Source organism: Populus alba, chromosome 10, assembly GCF_005239225.2.
Source record: "Populus alba chromosome 10, ASM523922v2, whole genome shotgun sequence".
Classification (NCBI taxonomy): Eukaryota; Viridiplantae; Streptophyta; class Magnoliopsida; order Malpighiales; family Salicaceae; genus Populus; species Populus alba.
This window is the reverse complement of record NC_133293.1, coordinates 16,022,685-16,047,590: the sequence shown is the minus strand read 5'-3', so window position 1 is coordinate 16,047,590 and position 24,906 is coordinate 16,022,685. Positions and strand designations below refer to the sequence as shown.

General features: G+C 36.1%; 5 protein-coding genes and 1 pseudogene across 7 annotated transcripts; 1 reads left to right on the top strand and 5 right to left on the bottom strand.

Moving 5' to 3' along the window:
* The first annotated feature begins 2,008 nt into the window (after positions 1–2,008).
* On the top strand, positions 2,009–6,031 carry LOC118042987 (pentatricopeptide repeat-containing protein At2g03380, mitochondrial). Of its 2 annotated transcripts, XM_035050764.2 has the most exons (3): positions 2,009–4,602; positions 5,236–5,416; positions 5,824–6,031. In XM_035050764.2, exon 1 carries the CDS (start codon positions 2,091–2,093, stop codon positions 4,236–4,238), a length of 2,148 nt encoding a protein of 715 aa, XP_034906655.1. In that variant the 5' UTR covers positions 2,009–2,090; the 3' UTR covers positions 4,239–4,602; positions 5,236–5,416; positions 5,824–6,031. The 2 variants fall into 2 exon arrangements, with proteins under 2 accessions (XP_034906655.1, XP_034906654.1); XM_035050763.2 differs by lacking the exon at positions 5,824–6,031 and having other exon boundaries at positions 5,236–5,647.
* Positions 5,609–6,610, bottom strand: LOC118043351 (putative pentatricopeptide repeat-containing protein At1g69350, mitochondrial; annotated as a pseudogene).
* A 1,333-nt stretch (positions 6,611–7,943) lies between these two features.
* On the bottom strand, positions 7,944–11,448 carry LOC118042986 (clp protease adapter protein ClpF, chloroplastic). The gene is made up of 9 exons (XM_035050761.2): positions 11,291–11,448; positions 10,819–11,217; positions 10,626–10,685; positions 10,257–10,351; positions 9,873–10,045; positions 9,198–9,310; positions 8,587–8,632; positions 8,419–8,459; positions 7,944–8,329 (listed from the first exon to the last, which is right to left on the bottom strand). The coding sequence occupies exons 2-9, from the start codon at positions 11,155–11,157 to the stop codon at positions 8,168–8,170; spliced, it is 1,029 nt and encodes a 342-aa protein (XP_034906652.1). The 5' UTR covers positions 11,158–11,217; positions 11,291–11,448; the 3' UTR covers positions 7,944–8,167.
* A 707-nt stretch (positions 11,449–12,155) lies between these two features.
* Positions 12,156–18,508, bottom strand: LOC118042985 (uncharacterized). 2 transcript variants are annotated; one of them, XM_035050758.2, is made up of 15 exons: positions 18,347–18,508; positions 17,438–17,870; positions 16,413–16,490; positions 16,029–16,084; positions 15,559–15,678; positions 15,392–15,462; positions 15,199–15,292; positions 14,755–14,958; positions 14,220–14,471; positions 13,790–13,898; positions 13,572–13,639; positions 13,230–13,299; positions 13,075–13,149; positions 12,904–12,995; positions 12,156–12,539 (listed from the first exon to the last, which is right to left on the bottom strand). In XM_035050758.2, exons 2-15 carry the CDS (start codon positions 17,756–17,758, stop codon positions 12,464–12,466), a joined length of 1,686 nt encoding a protein of 561 aa, XP_034906649.1. In that variant the 5' UTR covers positions 17,759–17,870; positions 18,347–18,508; the 3' UTR covers positions 12,156–12,463. The 2 variants fall into 2 exon arrangements, with proteins under 2 accessions (XP_034906649.1, XP_034906650.1); XM_035050759.2 differs by lacking the exon at positions 18,347–18,508 and adding an exon at positions 18,229–18,252.
* Positions 18,509–19,435: 927 nt separating this feature from the next.
* Positions 19,436–21,679, bottom strand: LOC118042983 (uncharacterized). The gene is made up of 4 exons (XM_035050756.2): positions 21,403–21,679; positions 20,428–20,517; positions 20,230–20,326; positions 19,436–19,770 (listed from the first exon to the last, which is right to left on the bottom strand). Exons 1-4 carry the CDS (start codon positions 21,620–21,622, stop codon positions 19,632–19,634), a joined length of 546 nt encoding a protein of 181 aa, XP_034906647.1. The 5' UTR covers positions 21,623–21,679; the 3' UTR covers positions 19,436–19,631.
* A 577-nt stretch (positions 21,680–22,256) lies between these two features.
* LOC118042984 (uncharacterized) lies at positions 22,257–24,629 on the bottom strand. The gene is made up of 5 exons (XM_035050757.2): positions 24,348–24,629; positions 24,119–24,254; positions 23,898–24,022; positions 23,612–23,758; positions 22,257–22,681 (listed from the first exon to the last, which is right to left on the bottom strand). The coding sequence occupies exons 1-5, from the start codon at positions 24,528–24,530 to the stop codon at positions 22,547–22,549; spliced, it is 726 nt and encodes a 241-aa protein (XP_034906648.1). The 5' UTR covers positions 24,531–24,629; the 3' UTR covers positions 22,257–22,546.
* Positions 24,630–24,906: the final 277 nt, after the last annotated feature.

Below are 24,906 nucleotides of genomic sequence, written 5' to 3'. Positions count from 1 at the left end.
GTGTAGATGGGGATGGGTTTTCTAAAGGGTACACGATTTAGCACAATGAAACTCATAGCCGAGCAAGCAGTGTCATGCACAGCTACGTGAAACCTCGCTGTCCCGAAGTTTTTTAACAACAACAACTTCTTCAGACAAAGACTTTGAATCGCCTTCAATGATAGTTTTGGAAGTGATCATTTTTCAAGGCAAAATGAATTGCTTCCCACGGTTTTAAAGCTTCATACTAAAAATACCACATAGAAATCTACAATGAATATTTTTTTTCCTACTTTCATCCTCAATTTTTTTTCCAACTACAGCTTTATATGCTGATTTTGATGACAAATTTATCCAATTTTGTTGAGGATAGAAAAAATTAAACTATAAAAGACCAAACCATAAAACATAGAAAAAATTATTCGTAAAAAGGTTGTTAATTTGACTATTTTTTATGAAGGAACTCCTTATTTCTAGTGTTAATTGTTTATATTTGATGAAGAGAGTTTGATTGTGGTTGTTTTTTATTTAAAAAAACATACATTAAAAATAAGATCAAGTTATGCTTTTTTTTTTGTTGATTTTTTTATAGATATTTTTTGATGTTTTGAAATTGTTGTGTTATTCAATTATGGAGATTTTTGTGGTATTTTAGAGGTGTTTTTAGATTGAAATAACTTTAAAATTGATCTTTTAACCTAAAAAACCCCTTTGCTTGATTTTTGATGGCTAGATTTTAAGTTTCAACAATCAACATATTGTCTGCTGCATCTTTTTATTTTAAAAAAGGTTTGTTTTCTAAAAATTTTGACGTAAATGATTAACAAGTCAGAATGGTTTGATTCTAACAGTCAACACTTCCATTTTTTTTACTTCATGGTTCACTCCTTTTTTGTTTTTTGGTAGATTGTATGTGGACCGCCATTTCTTTTTATTTTTTCAACATTCGGTAAAGAGTTCAAAATATTTTCACATAATTTTAAGTTCATTAAATGATACCTTGACCAGTATTTTTTTTTCTTATTCTTTTCTTTTAATTTTTAATAGTGCTGGAGAATATCATGTTATCATACAATTTAATAATAAGAGAGTTTATAATTGTATGTTCATGTTTTTTTTTTTTCAATTTAATTCATCTTTAAAGTTTGGGTTTTTTATTATTATTTTTTTAATTTTACTCTTCAACATTTGGTTGGTTTTTAATTGGTATTCATGATCTGTTTCGGTTTTTTTTTTATGAGATTATCACGATCTCAAATAAAATCTCAGCATTTTGTTAACGTTCTATTTTACAAACATTTATTTTTATTATCATATAATTAGATAAAAAAATAAATTTAAAAATTAAAGTTATTAAATAGAGTTGAGTCTATGACATGAGTTGTGGGTTATTCTGGATTAACCTGGGATCAATTTAATATATTGCCATCTTAATATATTTTAAAAAATACAATCTTATTTTAAAAAAAAAAAACCAAAACATGTTTTAATTGGTTGTTCAAGTGGCATTTTTACTTGTGCCCCTAGGTTTTTTTGTTATTTTTTTCTTAAAATTTGTTAGATTTCAAAATAATTCTTATATATATATTCAACGGAGCGCATAAAGTAACCTGGTTTAACCTGATTCGGTTTGTAAATTTATGAAGCTCAAAACCGTTTAGACTTAATAAATTGCCAGCTCAATAACAAACCCAACCTCATGGTGGCTACTCTTATCGAGCACGAGTTTTGCCTAACTACGGTTCGGGCTTATCCACTCCAACATCTAATCCATGATTTAGGCAGCCCCTCTGCTTAAAACAAAACAAGACTTCCAATCGGGTCAAAACCTCAAATGGTGCAGCCACAATGGCTCAATATTTCACTTTGTTATTGATCGATCCCTATCAGTTAGCTGGCGAAACCCACAAACCGCAAGACAGCCCAAACCTAATGCCCATGTCCAGTTCTTCCTATACTAACCAGGGACCAGGTCAGCTTCTGTCAGGCCCAATCCAAACTCATAGCAGTAATCGTTAGCCCAGTTTCATTCACTGATTTGACTGACAATACAAGGCAAAAGAAATGAACAAAAATGGCGGGGAACAACAACCTCAACTTCTATTATATCTATGTACACACAAAAAATGGTAAAAGTAACCTCTCAATTACACCAAAACATCTGCAAAAAACCTTTCTACTTTGGATGGATAAATCACGGCTGTGCAACCCATCAACTGCCTTTAGACTACCCACCTCAGCCTCATGTACACCACCAAAATATGCCTTTGCCCCCAATACACCACAACTTTTTCTACAGTCTCTGCGATAACATCAATACTCTCATGGAAATGCACGCTTACCTCGTTGTTCAGGGCATCACTCGTGATCTTTCATGCAGCACCAAATTGGTTAGCTTGTATGGTTCTTTTGGCCGTCTTGATCTTGCACGCCTGGTGTTTGATACAATACCTCACCCAGACTTTCTTTCATGGAAAGTGATCATCAGATGGTATTTTTTGAACAGTGAGTTTCGAGATATTGTTGGGTTTTATAATCGTATGAGAGTGTGCTTAAAAGAGTGTGATAATGTTGTTTTCTCCCATGTTTTAAAGGCATGTAGCGAATCGCGAAATTTTGATGAAGGGAGGAAAGTGCACTGTCAAATTGTCAAGTTTGGGAATCCTGATAGTTTTGTGTTCACTGGTCTTGTGGATATGTATGCCAAGTGTGGGGAAATTGAGTGTTCTCGTTCTGTGTTTGATGAAAATCTTGATAGGAATGTGTTTTCTTGGAGCTCCATGATTGCTGGCTATGTACAGAATAATCTTGCTCAAGATGGGTTAGTTTTGTTTAATAGAATGAGAGAGGAGTTGATCGAGGCTAATCAAATTACATTAGGGATCTTAGTTGATGCATGTAAAAAGCTCGGAGCTTTGCATCAAGGGAAGTGGTTTCATGGATACTTGATTAAATGTGGTATCGAACTTGGTTCTTACTTGGTGACAGCTCTTCTAGACTTGTATGCAAAGTGTGGAGTCGTTAGAGATGCTAGGTCTGTATTTGATGAGCTGCATGATATTGATATTGTCTCGTGGACTGCTATGATCGTTGGGTACACCCAGAATGGCTGTCCTGAGGAGGCTTTGAAGTTGTTTTTGCAGAAGGAACAGGTTGGTGTCTTGCCTAATGACGTTACCATCGCAAGTGTGTTTTCAGCATGTTCACAGCTGCTGAACTTGAATCTAGGAAGATCAATTCATGGTCTGAGCATTAAGCTCGGGTCACGGGATCCTATTGTCACAAACTCTTTGGTGGATTTTTATGCTAAATGCCAAATGAATAGAGATGCTCGTTATGTATTTGAGACAATTTCAGATAGAGATGTGGTTGCCTGGAATTCCATTATTTCTGGGTTTTCTCAGAATGGTTCTGCATATGAAGCCCTTGAATTGTTTCACCAAATGAGAATGGGATCCGTCTTGCCTGATGCAGTCACCTTAGTGAGTGTCTTGTCAGCTTGTGCTTCCCTTAATGCTCTCCAAGTCGGTTCTTCTTTTCATGCTTACGCAGTAAAGAGAGGTCTTTTATCCTCTAATGTCTATGTTGGCACTGCGCTTTTGACCTTTTATGCCAAGTGTGGGGATGCTGAATCTGCTCGTGTTATTTTTGATGGTATGGACCAGAAGAGCATTGTCACATGGAGTGCAATGATTAGTGGCTATGGAATTCAGGGTAATGGTCGTGGATCCCTTTCAATTTTTGGTGATATGTTGAAGGCAGAATTGAAACCCAATGAAGAGATCTTCACATCCATTTTATCTGCCTGTAGCCATACAGGGATGATTGGGGAAGGGTGGAGGCTTTTCACTATGATATGTCAGGACTACAACCTAGTGCCTTCAACGAAGCATTATACATGTATGGTTGACCTATTAGCTCGTGCTGGAAGGCTTAAGGAGGCATTGGACTTCATTCAGAAAATGCCAGTTCAACCAGATGTTAGCTTGTTTGGTGCATTTCTTCACGGTTGTGGACTCCATTCAAGGTTTGATCTTGGAGAGTTGGCAATCAAGAGGATGGTAGAGCTCCATCCTGGTGAAGCTTGTTACTATGTGCTAATGTGCAATCTGTATGCTTCGGATGCAAGATGGAGCAAGCTTAAACAGGTAAGAGAGTTGATGAAACAGAGAGGGTTGATGAAAACTCCAGGTTGTAGCCTGATGGAGATGGATGTTGATCATGACTTCTCCTTTTCTAGAGCTGCTTCTCTTGCATAGTTCATGCATCGATGCCATGATGTACTTGGAATTGCACTGAAAAAATTAGAGCTTTGTCATCTTAAAGATGATTGAAGATGGTCATTGGGGAAGTGCTTGGCGATGAGATCTATGTTGATGGTTTCTTGTATCCTGAGCAATGAGCTGGAACTGCATGATGGATGTGGATACAAACATATGATGCCATCACACAGAAAAGCTTTCTGTGGTCTAGTCGTTTTATTGATGTGATGTTTTACTTCTTCCAGTTCTTCAAACAAGGCCATCGAGAATCTTGTTCGGTTATCTTTTCTGTAAGATACACGAGAAGAAACAAATAGACAACAACCAAACCGAGGGGCCATGGATGTGCCTAACATATTTGGTAAGAGGTTCGCAATTTAAATTACACAGATTTTCTTTTGATGAACGTAATCAAAATTTTATAAACCCAGTTTTACTGTATAGCTGGTTTTCTTGGTCAATCATTGGTTGCTGTCGTTATTTCTTACCTTGATCCACAATATTAAGATCATCTTTTACAGCATGACCCGCATTTGACTAGTACAAGATAATGAGGTCATTGTTGGTGGGAGGTCATCATGGAAGTGAGGTGATTAGTTATTGAGTGTGATTTACCAAGCCCATTTAATTCCTGCAAGAGCAACTTATTATTGTGATCATATTTTTTAACTTAATTTATTTAATTGCACAATTTCACAATTTGTTTCTATTATATTTCAACGCATTGCCAGAAAGGCAATAAATTCTGAAAGTGAGAAACAAATAACGGTGGTGACTAAGAGTCTGAACTAAACGATTATAAAATTGATTCTGTTTTCATTTTATTTATCTTTTGCAATTCAGAAGTCTTATAGAGAGAAGTAAATTGCAAAACGCATGTGCAGAGATTTTTCAAGAGGACATTGTTACATTTCATAATCTCACTAGTGTTGTCATCAGAGAAGATACTCTTTCGGGGTGACTTTTATCTCAAGGAAAATAAAATTTACTGCAGGTATAGGGAGTTCAAATTCAAACCATTGCATACGATGTATTAAGATACTCGTGGAGACTGGAGATTATATTATGATGATTGTCATCTTCTGCATTTGGATGAAAGACCGTCTGGCAGATTACATGGTGACCTGAGATCACTTTCTAGTTAAACCTGCTCGTGGGGAACAAAAGATTCCATGGTTAGTTCTGATGGCTTGTTTATGATTACTCTCTGGGACAATTTTTTTTCCCTCAATGGCATCGATGATCAATACCACCTACTTCAGGTTGTCACTCTGTGATCTAGATAGAAACTTCTGGAAACTAAAACAACAGTAATTCCAATGTGTAAATGCATATTATTTCAGGACATTTGTTGTTAAATTTCACCATTTGAAATAAAATTTCCTCTGGAGAATACACTAATGTATCATTCATAAGTTAATTTCTGTCATATCCTGACTTGTGGTCCAGAGTGAATCTAAAAATTATCTATATTTCCAATGATGTCGACATCTGGATTCTCCAGTTAAGTTAAATTGCACTGTATCCAGTAACCTTCTTCAGGTCTAAACGCTCCCTAATTCCTCTGGTTTTCTCACGGCAGCCCAGTTTCCAATTTCTGCGTGGATATTAGATACCAAGGTGTAATGCCCACCCTGGTGTTTCGTGCTCTCATCTTCAAGAGATCCTCTTCAATTCTTGGGATCGGGTCCATCCTCTGGTGAATTCGACACCCATTAAGTAAATTACCCAAACACTAGAATCTGCAGGGAATGGCATTGAGCTGATTATTCTTTAGACTCCACCGATATCACCAGGGTGACTCCAAAGGTCAACTGTACAGGCAAAGTGTTCCGAGTCGGGTTCAATGCCAAAATCCTTCATCAAGTCACAATAGAACTTTCCTTGCTCCACAGATCCTGAATGACAACATGCTGATGGGATATTCATGAAGGTAATATGATTTGGTTTTATTCCCAATTCTACCATTTGATTGAAGATAGTGATTGCAGCATCAATACAACCATGCATTTCATGTCCAGAAATCATGGTGCTCCATGACACAACGCTCTTTTCTGACATGCTACGAAAAACTCCTTCGGCAGTTTGAAGATCTCCACTCTTTGCGTACATATCAGTTAGAGCAGTTTCAATATAAAGATCCTTTTCTACACCACACATAATGAGTTTGTGGTGAAGCCATTTTCCCTTTTCGAGATGGATCGTGTCCTCGCAAAGCTTGAATTGCACTTAAAGAAGACCATATCAGTCATCTCAAGACAATCGAGATACATTTGATCAACCAGATGAATTGCCTCTAGTGAATTACCGCTCTGAGCGAACCAGAAATCATAGAGTCCCTTGCATATTAGAGCATTCTTGACAATCATAGAGTAGCTTGGATTGCACTACTCTTTTATTTGATATCAGTAAATATAAGGCATGCTAAATCCGAAGAACCACATCTCGAGTACATGCATATTATTAGAGCATTCTTGACAAACTCACCCAAAAAGCACTGTTTGATGGCATAACCATGTATCTGATGCCCAAGCCGTAGTAAACCTACATTTCCACAAGCTGACACTGCACTTGACAGTGCACTGTTTGACACTGCACTTTTTGAGAGATTAGTGACTAAAAGGTGGGCATGGAACTGGATCAATTGTCTTAAAGTTTTGCAGGACCTGAACAAGGGCCTGTAGCATGTCAATCTGCTTCTTTGTTAACAAGCAAACGACATTGTGGATTGTGTTATGAAGAAATGCTGAAGTTAAAGCACGCAATAGCAAATAAAGATTGGTTACATGGGCCAGGACAGAAAGGGCGCCCTCCCTGCTAAGAGTTTAAACGTCCATTAAATCATTGGAAAAAGAGAGCAGAAAAAAGATTGGTTGAGCGAAAAGTAAAATGAGATACCACGATATTGCACTAATAACTTAGAATCGGGCCATTCAGGGATATCCAAATCCAACCTCCCCAGCTTATGCAAGCTCCGGAAACGGGAAGTGCCTGTTCCACTTTGGAGGGAAGCGTCTGAGATTTCATGAATGAAACTATTTTTGTTCAGGAGTTAAGCAGCAGCAAAAGCCAAAGAGTTCAGGAAGACGAAAACTTGATCATAATAAATATTTTGGGAGTTAATCTAGCTTGGTCCCTGAAGCTTATTAAAACCAACCAATTACTCTAAATAATTAAATAATTCACTGCCAGCATAGCATTTGTTTTTTATTGAAAAAATGCCTTGTTTTCCAATCAAAATTTCCCAACTTGGTTTTTTCTTTTTTCTTTGATTTTCCAAAAAAGAAAAATAATTGAATGTGTTACCAATGTTATGGAAGGATTAAAAGGGTATTTAGAAGTGTGATAATAATTATTTCTTAAAGTATTTTATCTTAAAAATATATTAAAATAATATATTTTTTTATTTTTTAAAAATTATTTTTGATATTAAAACATGATTGAAAATATATAAAAATTTAAAATTTGTTCAATGCCAAACAGGGCTAAGTAACAAGATGATTGAAAAATATTAATTAAAAACATAGTTTCTGAAACTATGAGATTAGTTAATTAGTTTTTTTAAACTACAAGGACTACGTTATAATTGAATTATTTTGGTTCTGAACAAAGCGAAACATAAATACAACATTGATTGATGTTTCCATGTCCATAGAGAATTGGAACCTCAACGAACAGCAATCGTGCTATGATTTCCAAAGATAGTTGGAAAGTAATTATATTGTGATTTAAATATATAATAGCCATGTACAAAGTTTTTATGCCACGTTGCTAACACATGATCTAAATCAAATCACAACTGAAATTTCCTGAAAAACAAGAGGAAGAAAGCGCCTTCAAATCATACAGAGCTGGGATAATTCTATAAGCTTTTTAGCTCCAAATCTTTAAGATCTCATGGGGACCAGAAGGCAGCCCTCTCTTGCTTAAGCATCAGCACCACCACCGCTATCGTCATCTGGTGGATCCATTGGCACTTCATGCCTAGGCCTATTGTACTTTTCACGCAGCTGTTTGATTGGGATAAAATCCCCTGCTGCATCCATCCCATAGAATAGAAATGATGTATAGGGATGATCAAACCTTCCCTGCACATTTATCATATGCCTAAATACAGTCGAGCCAAAAAAAGCCAGGGGCATGCTTCATTTTTTTTTTTAAAAAAAACTTGACTTACCATGTCTGGTTTCTCAGGAGCAACCAAATTTTCCTCGGGAACTGCAGAAAGGAACACCAATCTCATGTTCATGAAGGCATCGCTATGAATATTAAGAATGACCACATAACATCAAGCAAACAATCTGTGGTAATGCACAAAAAGGAAAGTAAACAGAATGCAGATTACCATATGCCACCAGTAGATTGGGATCCTCATGTACATCAACCAAAACCTGAAAAGCATGTAAGAACTTGATCGTGAATGCTCTGCATTATACCATGGAGGCTAGTGTTACCAAAATAGATGCACGGAAAAGATGAACTCTAATCAACACCAACTCTTTTTTTTAATGACAATCATCTCAAATTGGCCAAGAAGACAAATCATTTTATTATAACAGAGTATGGCTGCAACCCCAAGAAACCTATTGTTCAAGATCTAACTGCACAATTATTTTTCAACCAAAGTTAAAAAAACAAAAAACAAAAACAAAAAATTCTTATTCAATAAAATCAACTAAATGTGTCTACTTATCATGTTATGATCTCCAAAGATAGCAGCACCGAAGCATTTGAAATGAATTTGGTCCATGGAAACTCCATTACATAGGCCAACCAAGCCTCTAAGGCTCTAACCTCAATTCTTTTATCTCAAAAGAGAAGAGATTCCATGATATGAAGGAGGCTGGGGGAAACCAGGCTCCTTGAAACTTCACTCCAAAAACGAAGTGTTCAATTATCCTCTTCCACATTTTAAAAAAGAAGGGCAAGGGGTACAAAGTTTAAGCTTAATTAAACCTGATAAAATGGCTGACTAGAACCACGAGCTAACTTTTCAACCTGTGCTGTTTCCATCCATGAACTTGACTCACAGCATATTGGATCCATTCCACAAACCACAGCTTGATAGCCTAAGTTCATAATATACCTTTCAGTAGCAATAAGATAATTTAGAAAGGCAAATAAGTGCAAATATAAAAGCAACCAGTAGAGTTAGGATTCTTCCATGAGGAAATTCTGCTCGCACATAGCAAAGGAGAACACATCTATGGAAATTATAGTTATTTGACCAATACGGAAATTAGGAACTACTAAATATTAGAGAAAGAAAAGCCAGCAAGCAGCTCTGGAAGTTTGTTACAGGGCCAAGATCCAGACTGTCTCAAGAGTCATGGAAACATAAACATCAGTGAAGTATGAATTGTTGACACATCGCAACAGGATAAACAACTCCTAATTTTTAGTACTTGCACTTTAATTCTTCTTATCTACATTTGTTGAGAGACTCTACAAGGCTGTAGAATTCATAGGTTTTTTACAGAGTCCAGAATCATAACAATCGGTTATATGCTCTCATGGCATGAATACATATCAATGGATTCTTTTTATACATGTTTAATTCAACTGCACCTCATACAGGAACTGAAAACAAATGAAAGATTGAAATGGGCATGCAGAGCCGTGCTTACATACCAAAAGTTTTGTGCTTCACTTTCTGCCCTAAACGAAATGCATACTGTGCATTTTCATATACCAGAGCTTTTGCAGATGCAGCCAAAGATTCTGCTTCCAGTTCTGAAATTTGATCTCGTAATTCAGCTGCCACTGCATAATTCTCGTTCTCAATTGCATTCTGGAGGTCTGCACTGCAAGCAAAGAAGCAGAAACAGTTTACAGCACATTCTAGTTGAGCCAGTAAAATGCAACATAAGAAATCCAAAAAAATAAGGGAAAGAAAAGAAAAGCCTGAAGGAAAATGTTAATAATTAGATATATTACACCTTTTTTAATATTATCTAATATAATTTTTTGGATTTGAGCCCAAGCAGAATAACATGGAAAAAATGTTGGACTCACCGTAGTCGTATGATACTTATAGCCTTATCTTGAGCTTCACTCTTTGAAGATGATCCTCTCTTCGCTTCCTGCTGCCTAATGACCTCACCTTCAACCTTTCAAGAAGCGAACTCATTCAGCATGCTGCAAATTCATTTGATAACTCTATTTACCAGCTAGCCTATTCTCCATGGACACTGATATTTATTGGTGTTAGGAAAAAGCATGCACAATTTCAGTGAAAGAAAATATAATCCAAAAGTCCCAGCAATAACTGAATAATATAAGATAAAATAAAAGTTGTTGTATAAAACAAGATGATTTTCAGCGAAAATTAACTAACAACACAATTGAAAATCAATTATAATAGGCCTGGAGATGGAATGTAACCTCTGTAAGCTTGTTTCTAAGTTGTTGTGCAATGTCATACTGCTCCACATTCAAAGCATACTGCAAATTTCACAACATCCATCCAAAAAGAGCTTGTGAGCATTGAAAAACACCCAAAAACCAGGGGACAGAACAAAATGCTCCACTCTTTTACAAAAAATAAAAAATCTAAACAAAAAGACTGCCAGCAAACCTGGACTCGAGTGGCCAAATCTAACTGGAAAAAGAAAATCAGTATATCTTCATTCGCACTCTCACTACGTTCAGAGCTTGCGTCCAGCTCCTGCTCACCCCCTTTGTTGAACAGCCATCCAGCTTCAACCCTTAAATTTCTTCGTTTTAATGTGTTAGGGTTACCCATAAAGTGTAAACCTTGAAGGCAGTGATGTAAAGGGCATTGGCTATCAAACCCAGAAACGGCATGAGTTTTCCTCAGTAGGTTGGAATGCCTCCTCCACTGCGGTATGATCAATCCATAAACTCCACCGTTTACTGAAGCTGCTAGACAAGTTAACGACGCACCTTGCACCATTTTTTTGGCCAGGTAAAGAAATTCCTTATAGAGCGTAAACTAACCGTCCTCTATTTGCATCTGCGGTTCCAAAATACCCCAATCAATCATTGAACAAAAATAATAACGGTTCTGGTTGGAGGAAAAAACTCACCGGAAATACGCAGGGGAAGAAAATGGGCCAGTTTCCGCAGAGACCTGACCTCTCAAAAAATTCAGCAAGTGAAGATAGTGTGTGATCCTCTGCGTCGAGGTATGCAGACGCGTGTAACGCTTGTGGTGGGGGCTTCATGTGTATATAATTAAATATCAGGATTATATTTCATATCTCATGCTTATATATATATAATTTCACGGTTTTATATTACTTTGAAAACAATTTAGGTAACACGAATGGTGAAGATTTGTAAATATGTAGAATGGATGGTACAGTGGTACTCTTTTTTGTTTTTTCTATTTTTTTTTTGTAAGCGAAAAACAAAATAATTGCACATAAATGAGCTAGCCAGAAATGAGAATTTTTTTAACACACTTCCACAAATTTTGCCTCTTCTCACTTGTTGATATTTCTAAACGTGTTTCCATAGTTTTACTGGGAAACGATTCAAAAAGTTCACGCCATTTTACCAGCTCGATAAAGGGCCATTCTTGGGTTTTGAAGTTGTGTGAGAACGCATTGAAGAAGGATTTATTTTAGTGTATTTGCTTATTGGTCCCTATGGGCGCCTTCAAGCTTGTAACCCCCTCCGAACAGAGGCTTGTGATGTTCGGGTTCGCCTATCCATCAATAACTTCTGAATTAAAAATCCGAGTTAAGATTATGCTTTGATGAAAAAACAAATTTAAGACTTTTGACTTCTTTATTATATTGTATACTCTCATTTCATCAAAATAATAGCAGCAATAATTCAGATCATTCTAATATAATTCAATTTTTCACAAGTTATTTATGAAGAATAGCTTTGAATTCTGGCTTCAAATCAAGTTATTCTTCATAAACCATGCCAAGCAAGCTCTACTTTACCTCTGAAAATACAACCACATTACATTTTATTTATAATCTTCCAAAGATAAGACTGCGCACGAACTATCTTTATTTCCATCTTCAAAAACAATCATTGCTCAACAAATAAAATAAACAAATGAGATGCTATTATACAAGTTTCAACACCAGATGCAACCCCACTTTTTTTTTCTTAAAAAAAAAACCCATACAATTTGTACATTGATAGCATCAAATGCACCTTCAGAGGAGTACGACGGGAAGAGAATTGAAGAACCACAACCTGAATTGCAAAATCACGTGATGAAACTGTATCTCTAACGCCTACGGTCGATGATACACATATTTTGTTCTAGGGTCCACAATAAGACCCTTTCCTCCATTCACTTCTAGATCATGCCTGCATCCACCACATCATGTAGTCAGGTTATTGTGTAAGAAACTTCCCTTGTCCATTCCATCCTTGCCACTGTAGACCAAGATGAGGATATACAATGCACGGACCACAAATAGATGGCAAGGTATTTGATCCTATAACTAACCTTCTCTTTTAATTAAAATTTAAGGAAACCCACTAAAGTTATGCTTGCAATTTCTTTGCATTTTGGGGCCAGTAGGTAAGCATCTACAGCACCAAAATGCTAAAAGCTAAAACATAAATAACCAGGTGAGGAGACCAATTTCATTCCGATACATTTACCACAACTCCAACTGACGATCAAAGATAAATGAATATGAACTGTAATAGAAGCAGAAAACTCAACTGGAAGACAAAGTCGGGGATGGTCAACTGCTCACGAGGAACATATCTGAACAGCTGCAGAAGCCGATCCACGTATACCACTTTCTTCCAGGTCTAGAGGTCAAGTTCAAGCAGTAAACTTACAAAATAGATTCAAATTTTACTAGAGAAAAACTCAAATAAAAATACATACCACATTATCAACAAATACTTGCAGAGCGAAAATTGTGGTCTTCAGGTGAAAATTCGGGTGAAGAACATATATTGCCTACACATCAGATGAGGAGCTCAAATCTACGAACATAAATATATACATTTAAGAAGTTAGATTACATGTGCATTGCATACATGCAGATTTCGCTGGTGTTTCCGGCCAAGTATTTGCTGTAATCTTCGCATCCATCCCATGTCTGGTTGACTGTTGGTCAAAGTGGCAATTATAAAATGAGGAAAGCTGATAAGTTTCAGGAAAATGAACTTCGCATAAAAATCATAGAAACTCAAATAAAGAACTTGAAAATCCTGATCTTTCCAAATCCCAGGCACATCTACGTGAGTAAAGGGCTGGTGACAAACAGTTACCATCATCCCCCGAGTGGGGGGGGTAATGCTAAAGAATTTAGAACAAATGAGGAGGAAAAAAAATCAGAATTGAGTAGAAATATGACTGCCAGAAGTTTCATTACTCACAATTGCAAAGAGGCTGCAGAGTGAAAATACACAATCGTATAAGGCTTCTGTATCAAGGGCTCAAATTCCTGAAATTTAAGGACCAAGATAACATTAGTTCTAAACCAACAACCAGATAAATGAAACTTATTAAAGGATCAGAACAAGGATATCTGGAGAGTATGATCCAGGATCAAGAAGCTAATAAATGAGAATAATAAGCTAGATAAACAAATTACCTTAATCACATGAAGCACAAATCGCTCTAGATCAAGACATCGTAGCAAAAAATGCGCTCCCACAACAACCATCACAGGATGGCCCTCGCTATCTACCCCACCACGGTAACTAAAGTAGCAAGAAAATATCTAAACTAAGTTATAGGCAATCCAAGATTATGAGCACTAAGCATTAATGAAAGTGACAAATACTGTACAATGAAGGAAACGCAATTTGCACAAAAGGTGTTACATGGCCAGGTGGACAAAGTCATGGTGAGAAGATTTGCAACAATATAATTAATAGACACAGCCAATGAACGCTACACCAATTGTGTTGGTTCAACTGGAATAAATTATGCAATGGACAATCAGACTTTTAAACAATTGACCTTCAGAGAAAAGAATTACAATCTAAAGCACATGCAAATAAAGATATATAAATGCTTACACAATTTTCATTTCTGCAATTTCAGAAAGATTAAGAGAATTTGCTTTAGCTAGGTATCTTGAATGAAGAGAATATTCTTCAGCAGCAGACAATGGAGGGCCTCCAAGATCACCGAATCCAAGCATTTTGGCACAATTCCATCCACTTTGTGCTTGTGCACTCTTTTCCCATTGCTCCTTGCGTCTCTGATCTGGATCCTTAATCAAGGACATGAAGGCAGGATCCAAATACGAATCCAAGTACGATGAATTCCTGTAAAATGGAGCAACATTGATCAGATGAGCGTGTCTGTGAGTGACATATTCAAAGAACCACCACATGAGATTACTCTTCATGAATGAGTATATTTTTTTTGAGAGAATCCTGAGAATTAGCCATTATACTTTCATTCCAATTAAACACAAATATTCAAAATTTACAAATAATAAGAAATAAAGTGTAGTGATCTAAACTGAAAAGCGACCATCTTAAACAAGAAAAAGAAGACAACACAGACAAGAATGTTTAATTTTGTATTGCAATTAAGTCAACTAACCTTCGTACCAAGCCAACATCACTGACAGGAAGGTCAGCTGGGGGTTGGAGAGGTCTTGGAATATTTTTCTTGGGCAAAGGCTTTATTCTGATTTTGCGTTCATCTATTATCGTCTCACCATTCTCGTCTCCAACATCAGCAGGAAGTTTTGAGATGGCCACCTCTTCCTCATGTTTATCTCGAGGAAAGTACAGTGGAAGTAATCTACAATGGAAAAGGGAAAAGGGAATAATGACCACATCAGATGGAATCCTTACAAAATAGTGGTTGGAATGGAAAAAAAATAACTGATGTGAAATGTCATGATTGAGGCATGGTCATTTTGTTTAAAGAAATGACAGAATGTGCATCTTGCACTAGCTAGTTTGGGCTAAGGCTCATTCAGTTGGATTGGACACTTTTTGCATCTCTAAGCAACAGAATGGAGCTACAATATAGAAGTACCTTTTATATATTTCAGTATCAGTTGATGTGGTAGTACAAAAAACAACAGCTGTAATCTTATCTTTCTGCTTCTCAAGAAAACGCCGGACAGTCCCTGAACAAAACCAAACACAATCAATTAGATGACAGCAAATCACATAAGAAACATTTAGCTATCCAAACACAGACATCATCAGAAATAAAAATTCCTCACTTATAGCCACATGAGCAGCTGGTTCACGTGGATAGTTTTTAGACTCTGTATATATACACCCCATAGCGATGCTGCATTGTATTTCAAGAAAAAATTAGCTCCATGTTTTTGAAAATCAAAGGAGCACAATAAATTAACAAAATACCAGAAAATAATGGAGTAACAACCTTTGAAGCCCATTCTCAATGAGAAGCTCAAGGCAAGAGCGATAGCAGTGACTCAAAGCGTTCTCTGCGGCAGTATGATATTTCACTGCATACTTAGGACCAACAGTATGGATAATTCTCCTAGCATAATATTAATTAAAGCATTAGCCTGAGAAAAAAATAATTAAGAATTAAAGCTACCAGAAAGAAAACCTGATGTAATGCAACAAATAATTTGAAAAAAATTGCAACTAGCAAACAAAACATCGAGGACAAAAAAGGGAAAGTAAATTAAGGAAAATATAAGTTGATGTGCAAGGAGTGAAATATTTAAGGTATGGAAGACATGAGTCATCAAGCACGGCTTTTGAAGGATGAACACAAGATTAGACAGACAAGAATCAAGTCATCAAGCATGGAATTTTTGTGATATAATGCAAAAACAAATTAATGCTTCATTATCAACAAGTAGAACATGCCAGCATACATACCTAACTGGAAGGTCATATCCATTAGTAACTTTTGCCATCCCTGTTCGACATCCACCCTGACACACAAATGCACATCAAGTTAGTCCCACTCTTGTATTTTCTTATCTCCATAAAAAGCACCTAACAATCAAACAAGCTAACTTTAGCAACTACAAAAGCTTTGAAAATGTCTAAATTCGCCTCAGAATATGAATAACAGATTTTGTGCAGCGACATTCGCATCGCTTTTATCAACTATCTTTGCATGATAAAACAGTACATATATATATATGGTCCATGAATCGTTAAAAATCCCAGGAAATAATGCTAAAAAAATGAAATATAACCTGCATATCAAAGGAAAATATTCAAATATTAGCAGCCAGCAAACAATCGATAGCATACCAGTGTCATGCATTCTTCTGCAAGACCAGGTCCAGCTGCTGCATGCAGACCAGGACTGCTGTGTGCCTCATCCAGATTCTATAAACCATCAATTAGAAGCATATTAGAGATAATATAAGTGAGTTGCTGGTTCCTTTTACTGGTGTTCATATCCACGAAAAAGCTTAATGCAACTAAGAAAAAAAGATTTGAAATGCTACAGCAATGCAATTTACTCGTTTGTTTTTGCGTTTTAAAAACATTTTGAAAAAATTTTATTTTTTTTATTTGCTTTAAGTTAATATTTTTTTGGTGTTTTCATATCATTTTGATGCGCTAATGTCAAAAATCATTTTTTAAAAATAAAAAAAATATTATTTTGATGTTTTTCCGAGTGAAAAACACTTTACAAGCAACCACAATCACACTCCCAAACACACTAAGGATCTTCACACTAGAGCACACAAATTAGCAATGGATGCACTGAGATGAGATGATGAATTGGCTTGGTGCTCACTTTGAGTTGAGAGACAACCAACTATTCTTGACATTGTTAGTAAAACATATAGCTCATATATCAAGTGTGTCCACAGAGGACAAGGATAAAACAATCATGGTACTTTAATGTCTCATATTATATCAGGTTCAATAAAAGCTTTAAAGATTTTCCATGGTCCAAAATGGGAAAGTTCACATTCCTTAAAGTCTGGTTATGAGCCCAACAACCCAAGCACAGAACAAAAACTTTCAGATTGCAGGTTCTAAGATTCAGATTTTATTGTAGAATACGTGGAAACCATTGGTTTATAGTCTCATGTTATATTAGGGTTCACCGAAAACCAAACTCCACTACCATATAGCTATCCAGACCAGTTGCAAAAGTAGCAAAAGGTTTCTTCAAATGTTTCACTCTCTAACTACAGATGTCAAATCTAGATAAACATAGATCACTTTGGCACAACAGGTAAAAAGGCAACAATCATCGGTTCCAAAGATAACACTGCTCAAGCAGTTCAACCAGAAAAGGGGGAGTGAGCAACATTCACCTCATTTGTAGAATTCACAACAGCATCCACCTCAAGATTCCAAGGGTGTCCCCTCCATAAATATATCTTTGAGTTGATCTCATGATCAACTGGAAATCTCGATACCATCCCATAACTACTACTTTCCCCCTCAGGATGAGCCGTTAAAGGATCAGGGAAATATGAATGTGTAAATGAAGGGTCTTCATTATCATAATTGAAGGAAGATCTACTCTCTGCATCACTCCATCGCGGAACTTGATCCAAAGTCACAACTGAATACCCGTTATCAGTAGGCGACCCACCTCGGGTTGTCACAGCTGTAGGCACACGCTGGTACATTTTCTGTAGCTACCAATTAAAATTTCAGCTCCTGAAGTTGTTGGGAAGATTAACCCAACAACCACCCACTTGAAATTTCTTAACACAAAATCACACTAATCAAATAATTTTCCTGAAACAAAAAACACCAAATCAAACTCAAAATCCAAATCATCACATGTACAGATAAATGAAAATAAGATCACAATTCCTATCAAAACTAGCAAAATTTGACCTAACCACATTTTGCTTTACATTTTAACTCCTTAAAATTCCTTATAAAATTTGCATTGAAAATTGAATAAGAAAATTGCATAACCTAACCTAGTGACCCAATTCCACAATTCATGGTAATATTACTCATAGGTAACAAAACAGCAGAAAATCCCCAACCTCTATCCATCCAATTCAACTACTTGGCTTAATTAAGACAATTAATAGCAACAGACAGCATTGAAGCTGAAAGAAAAAACAAAGACATTCAATGTCACCTCCAAGTCAAGTTTTGTGCTTTGAAAACCTAATTTTTAAATTTCGCGACAGAAATTAATCGACTCGTGAAAGAAAATATGAAAGGAAATGAATCCGAGAGAAGATATGCTCACGTACCTTTTAGGGTAGGGATTGGAAAAGGTTTTTAATATTTTATTTATTGGGTTAATTAATCATCTGGTGTGGTGTTGTTTTGTTTTATGATTAATTATGATTGCTGGTTCTATCAGGTCTGCAGATGGCAAGCTCATCTGACCATTTGTCTTTTTGTGGGGTGCTTCACGTCAAATTTCAAACGTATCAAAATCACCCCTTCATCTTTCTCTCGATGACATTTAAGGGTTTCTATAAGTGTATTAATAATTGTAATTTAAAGTAATTTTTTAAAAAAATATATATTAAAATAATATTATTTTTATTTTATAAAAATCATTTTTAATATTAGTTTATCAAAACAATTAAAAAAAAATTAAAACTTTAAAAAAACATGGTTCGAATACTATTCTTTATTATTAACTACATGCTGTACTTGGTTTTGCCAATAAAATTTGGCTAAAATGATATAAGAGATAATTGAAAAGTTATGGCCAAGAAGATATATAATCTTTCTTTTTAATAGTGAGAATATTGATGGGCCACATCCAAACTAATATATTTATAGAAAATATGTGGTTTTGGATTTGAAGTACATGTATATATTTTGGTGGAAATTATTTTTTTAAATATTTTTTATTTAAAAATATATGAAAAAAATTTTTTTTTAACTTCAGTATATTAAAATTATTAATTTAATATTTTTTAAAATAAAATTCACTTTTAAAACACATTAAAAAACAAAAAACATCAAACTTTCAAACACTTTAAATATTATAAATAATAAGAAAAAGGATTTATTCACCATATCAATAGCAATTGCGTACCTTGTATTTTCTTTTTCTTTATATAAGAGTTGAAAATGGGAAAATGCCCTTTTAATTTAGAAATGAAAAAACATGACCAGAACATTCATTGGTACAAGTGTTTTCAAAGTTTGGAAGGGCTTTACTGGGTCCATTATGGAAAAGAGATAACTCCTGTCTTTTCTTTTTCTTTTTTTATTTTTTTGATAAAAGATAACTTCTGTCTAGTAATTTGTAATAAAAATTGGGAAATTTTCCAAAAATGGACGTTTTTCCCCGAGGAAAGCAGCAATCTAACGTCAGATCAGAAGGGGGAAAAGAACACTGCATGCGTGCTCTTTCAAAATTATTTCATCAAATACACTGGAAATATAACATAAAAAGTTACTGTTTTTTGGGAGTAATCCAAAACCTGCTATATTACATCTAACCATACATGCTTGGAAAAATAACTAGAACAAGACAAGACTCAAGAAAGCATTCACTAGAATTGATGGCTTCATCTATTTCATTCCTGCCTTCTGCTTTAGCATAGCGATGAAGTTCTCTCTATCTTCCGGTGACATGCCTTCTGCTGAACAATCTCCAACGCCCCATTCTGCCCCTCGTATGCAATACTTGTCTTGAATTTCTTGCCGGTTTCTGGACATTACATAACATAATAACATGTAAAATCAGTAGCCCGTGGCAAATTCATGTTTAATCTAGAGTATTGGTATATGCATATTGATCTGCTAAAATGCTATGGCCTAACAGGTTTTAAACCTACTGCCGCTTTGCTTCCTGACTCGTTTGTCATAAAAATTCACTTCTAAATACCAATACTAGTAGTGTGAATGGAGCAGTTCCTCTCTTTTTTTTCCCCATCATCTTCTTTCCACTGAAGTAGAATGAAGATTGCGGAGAAGGGCCATTCTTTACACGTGAAAGTCCAAACCTAGAGGTCCTGTGAAAGCATTAGCCTCGCTAGAAAAGGGCATGGCATGATACATGTAGCTCTCAAGCTCATGCAGAGCTCATCCACTTTTAGCTCCATTAGAAATTTTGAAGCACGGCGTATCAATATGCATGAAACCAAATTAAAAACTAGTTTTGAATTACTTTTCTTTGTTCAGCTTGGATCGCTCAAGTAGCTGCTTGAGAATGGGAGATGATTTGAATTTCTCATCAGCTTCTGCGTATTTCTTCTGGTTTTCTTCTGCAAAACAATGACAGTTCATTATAAAACTTGAAAATGGTTGTCAAGTCAAAGAATTAAAAATTTGGAAGTTGTAATATAATCACTACAAGAGAACAAACCATTGAAACGGCTAAGAAAGTCAATTTGAGGTAACTGGGGACCAGGAATTGATTCTATTCCAGAAAATCCCGACATAATTCCAGCTTTAGCTGCAAAACCAGAAGCACAGATGATCAAACATGCTCTTGCTTGGCAGTTATTCTTCACAAAGTCCCATAATAAATGCCAAAAGGTTTCAAAATCCTTCAACAAACTAATGCACTGATGGAGAATTAAAGATGTGATGCAATGACAATTGCAATCATAAGAAACAAGAGGGGCAAATCGCTATAAATATGGGGCCAAAACTAAAGTCACAAACGATTTCTTTTAATTACAAGTATTCCAAAATTTAATGGGGTCAGTTGCCCACCTTCTCCACGCTGTAGCTTTGCTCCTGGGTCGATTTTATATATTCTCTCTAACCAAATAGTTTGTGTTCAACAAGGCATTGGGATTCCCCACCTTCATATATATGTTATTTAGCACAACTTTGCAAACAAACTTAACCTTTCTTAAGAGACATAAATCAATGAAATGTCTAATCCTTGGCATACTATAATCAATTTAATCACCATATACAATACCTTTGGTGAAAACTGTCGGAAAGAAGAAAGAAAGGGGGAAAGAGGATCCCAGAATAGAAGAGTAAAAGCATACAAAGAACCGCCAAAAAACCATCAAAATCTATGATGGACTCCATAAAGTAACCTCCTCTTTTCTAACCAACAAAATTGCATTTCATTTTGAGGAATTTGTTAGTTCCCCAGCAGGCCTAGGCAACTTCCTTAAAATGCTTTCTTGAAATATACATGACTAGCAAAAGCAAGCCAGGTTTCCATGTAATTTGTTCAAGCCCAATTCTTTCAACACTCAATCAAGTGTTGCATGTCATCGTGAATAAATATTTGCAAGCATATACAATGGTCAGAATACTGCTAGCTAGAGAAAACATAAAACACCGGGAGCAGAATAGAATAGATTTAAAAAATTACCTGGAGTTGCTGAGAGAAGCAAAGCAACTGAAACAACCAAAGGAAGAGACTTGTAAGTCACTTGGCAAGATGGTAAAGAAGCAAACCAAGATAAATTCTTCGGCGTTTCATTGAACCCGACTCTTGTTTCTATTCTCTTTCGATGGTTGATCTTGGGGTTCTCACAGACGATGAATTTGGTAGATGAAATCTGAAAGAGAGGTTGGGAGAGGATCTTCATTCTCTCCTCACTTGAGTTTTGAGGGATAGATAAGGCTTTATAACTTGTCAGAGAGGGAGGGGAAGGAAACAAACGGTAGATATTAACCAAACTGAAATTCAATAAGAAAGCTTTCGTGTCAGGGACTCGTTGATTCAACGTGTGGGGCAAAACCGCGACACGAGGGATCAAGTTTAGTGTGTGTGAACGGTAATTCATTATCTTCTACCCAATTAGAATATGACATGTCAGATGATGATGTGGTAGGCTTCGAGTCAAATTCAAGTTTTCCCTTTGTGATTTTCAGCGAGCTAGTTCATTTCACGAAATTGTTTCGCTGGGATTACGAAGGTGTGCGCGCTTTTTTTGAATTATTTTTTTAAAATTGTTAGATATTTAAAATAAATTTTAAAAAATAAAAGAAATATTTTTTTAAAAAAAAAACTTCAATAAACAATATCTACCATTCCCAGACAAGCCCCTTAAGCATACACAAAAAGGCTGCCTGATTAGTTTATACGCTAAGCAATCTCCTTCAATGGTTTCATTGTAGCTTTGCTAATTTGCCCTGCCTAGAGTTTTTAAGTATATTGGATCTATAAGTGCAAAGTTCTTTTTTTTTTTTGTTGGCAACATTCACAAAAACAACGAAAGAAGCAGTTAAAAAATTGGAACAAGCCAGAAAGGTGAACTAGTCAAGCTGGGTGACAAAATGCGATTATCACAGAGCAACTCTCATCTGTTGAAAACATAGCCAGAAAAACTACAGAGCGAACAAGGTCTGAACGATGGCGCTTGGTAATATAAGCTGCTGTAAGACTGTCAATAATTTTTCTGTGTTTCTATTTAGCTGCAAGTGGAGTCATCCGCAAAACACTTTTCTTCAAGATGCATAACCCAGCCACTTAGAAAAATCAACAAACTTCCATCCTAGAGTATCCAAACTCATCCTTCAAGCATAGCCTTAGCAGCATCAATCAGAATTGGCCTAAAGTCTTCCGAAGCTCGACCCAGCACAGTGTATCCTTCCTTGTCTTCCACATCCACATCTGCTCCATGTCGAATTAGAAGGAGAGCCACCTACAAACCAACCAAACACAGATTTTAATAGGCTTTCAAATAATAACAAGAACTTACAAGACAATTTAAGACTGTCTAGTTTAGTCAACTCTCATCAATTGATTGCTCATGGGTCCATATTAGGCAACAAGAAACCTGGCCAAGTCAAGTTGGCAAATAGTCAACATAAGCACAAAGCATACAGTAAGATAACCTGCCGCTAAGATGACAACAAGAAGATAGTTGAAACGTAGAAATCCACAGGAATCAGGCATCGCAGATGTATAATCAGGTAAGATAATCAATGCCTGATTTAGATTCAAGTTTATTGAACCATACATAATCTATTTCACGGGTAAATGAAGTCTATTGTTATCACCTACAAAATATTGTCATGGTTTGCTGGACTGGCTCAAGGAGACATTAGAAACCAAAGTAACTGACAGTATCACATTAATGGATTCACTGGCCAAACCAATCTCAACTTTCATTTAATTTGCTCCATTATGAAGGAAAAGGTTGCCCGCAGACATTTTTTGGTGAAAAGAAAATGATTAAATAAAAAGATGCAGAAAAAAAATTCTGATCTTTAGGCAGGAAAATCTAGTAAATATAGAGAACAGACAATAAAATGGAAAGGATCGATAAAAAAAATAAAAACGGTATTACTAAAAGTTCCATCTCCCCAACCTGTATTTTATGTGGTATTTCATCCAGCTTACAATCTACTACCAAACCTTACAAGATACAAATTAATACAATAATGAAGGTATAGACATATGCTTAATAGCACTGGTTGAGATTAGGGATAGAGGGAGCCAAACAAGATGTGTACAAATCACATGGCAGGTGAAGAACGAAATAAGCTTTATAGGTAGCAACCAGATCGTTAAGGAAAGTTCATCATACAATGTAAGCATCTCTTTCTCAAGTAATTCTGATCAAACTTACCTCTTTGTTACTGCAAATAACTGCACTCATGAGAGGAGTTTGACCAGCTTTATCAACAGCATCAACCTCTGCTCCTTCCTCGATTAAGAGTTCACACAACTCTGAGTTCCCTGTACTTGCTGCTCGATGCAACGGAGTACAACCAACCTAAAATGCATCATGCACAGCACATGAGTTACAAGAGAGTCCGTTGCTTTTGAACCGACCCATCAGCACATAACGTGCACATGAACTGCTAGTAATATTATAATACAAGATTAAAGAATAGATGCATGAAGTTACACGCCTTGTCTTTGATATTGATCTTTGCACCATGCGAGATCAAAAGCTGAGCAATCTCCAACCATCCCTTGCTAGCAGCATAGTGAAGAGCAGCGCGCCCGCCATCATTTTTCAAATTAACATCAGCTCCTAAATGGTAACATTCCCATTGTTATTGAAATGCGAAAAACTATTTCAGAGACACAAAAACAGTTCCTACTCAATACATTGACAACTTGATACTACCTTTGCTTAACAGAATTTCAACAATCTCAACATTTCCGATGCTAGCAGCAGAATGAAGTGGGGCCCAACCTTCCTCATCTTTACCATTTACCACTGCGCTACTTGATTGATCAATATCTGATAGTATTTTCACCACCTAATTCCAATAACACCGCAATAACCCAAAAATTAAAACTCAAATTCACTGCCAACTAAATCGCAAAATATCAACCACAAAAAAATATCTTACCTCAGGGTGACCAGAAGAGGCGGCGACGTGCAGGACAGAGCGGCCGTCGTCGTTTTGGAGAGAGAGGGCTTTGGAGAGGAGTTCTGGTGGAAGGGATTTGAAGGTCGAAGAATCACCTGTCTCTGCTGCCTTGAAAAGGTCTTTGTCTTTGATTTGGCTAGGAGGATCGGTGTCCATTTCCATTATTTATTTTTTTGATGGGGGATTGGAGCTTTTTTATGGGGATTTTAAGGGTTTTTGGGTCTTCTTCTTTTGGGGTGTGGTGCTTAAAGAGACGTTACGGAGAGATTATAGAAGTGATAATGAGCGACGCGTCAGTGGGCCGAAAGAGAAGGCCCGTCCAAATTCGTGACTGGATAATCGTACATGTAAATGGAAAAAGGCAAAAACTGTCTCTTGAAATCTTTACACACAAGTAAATGAATAAATTACAGATTTATTATCTCCATTTTTATTTCAATTCTAAGGACAAAGCCAATAAAGATGCAACTTGAAACCTATAACTAACTTTCTTTCTTTCTTTCTCGCCCTTGTAAAACCATTACTGAAACAGTTAAAA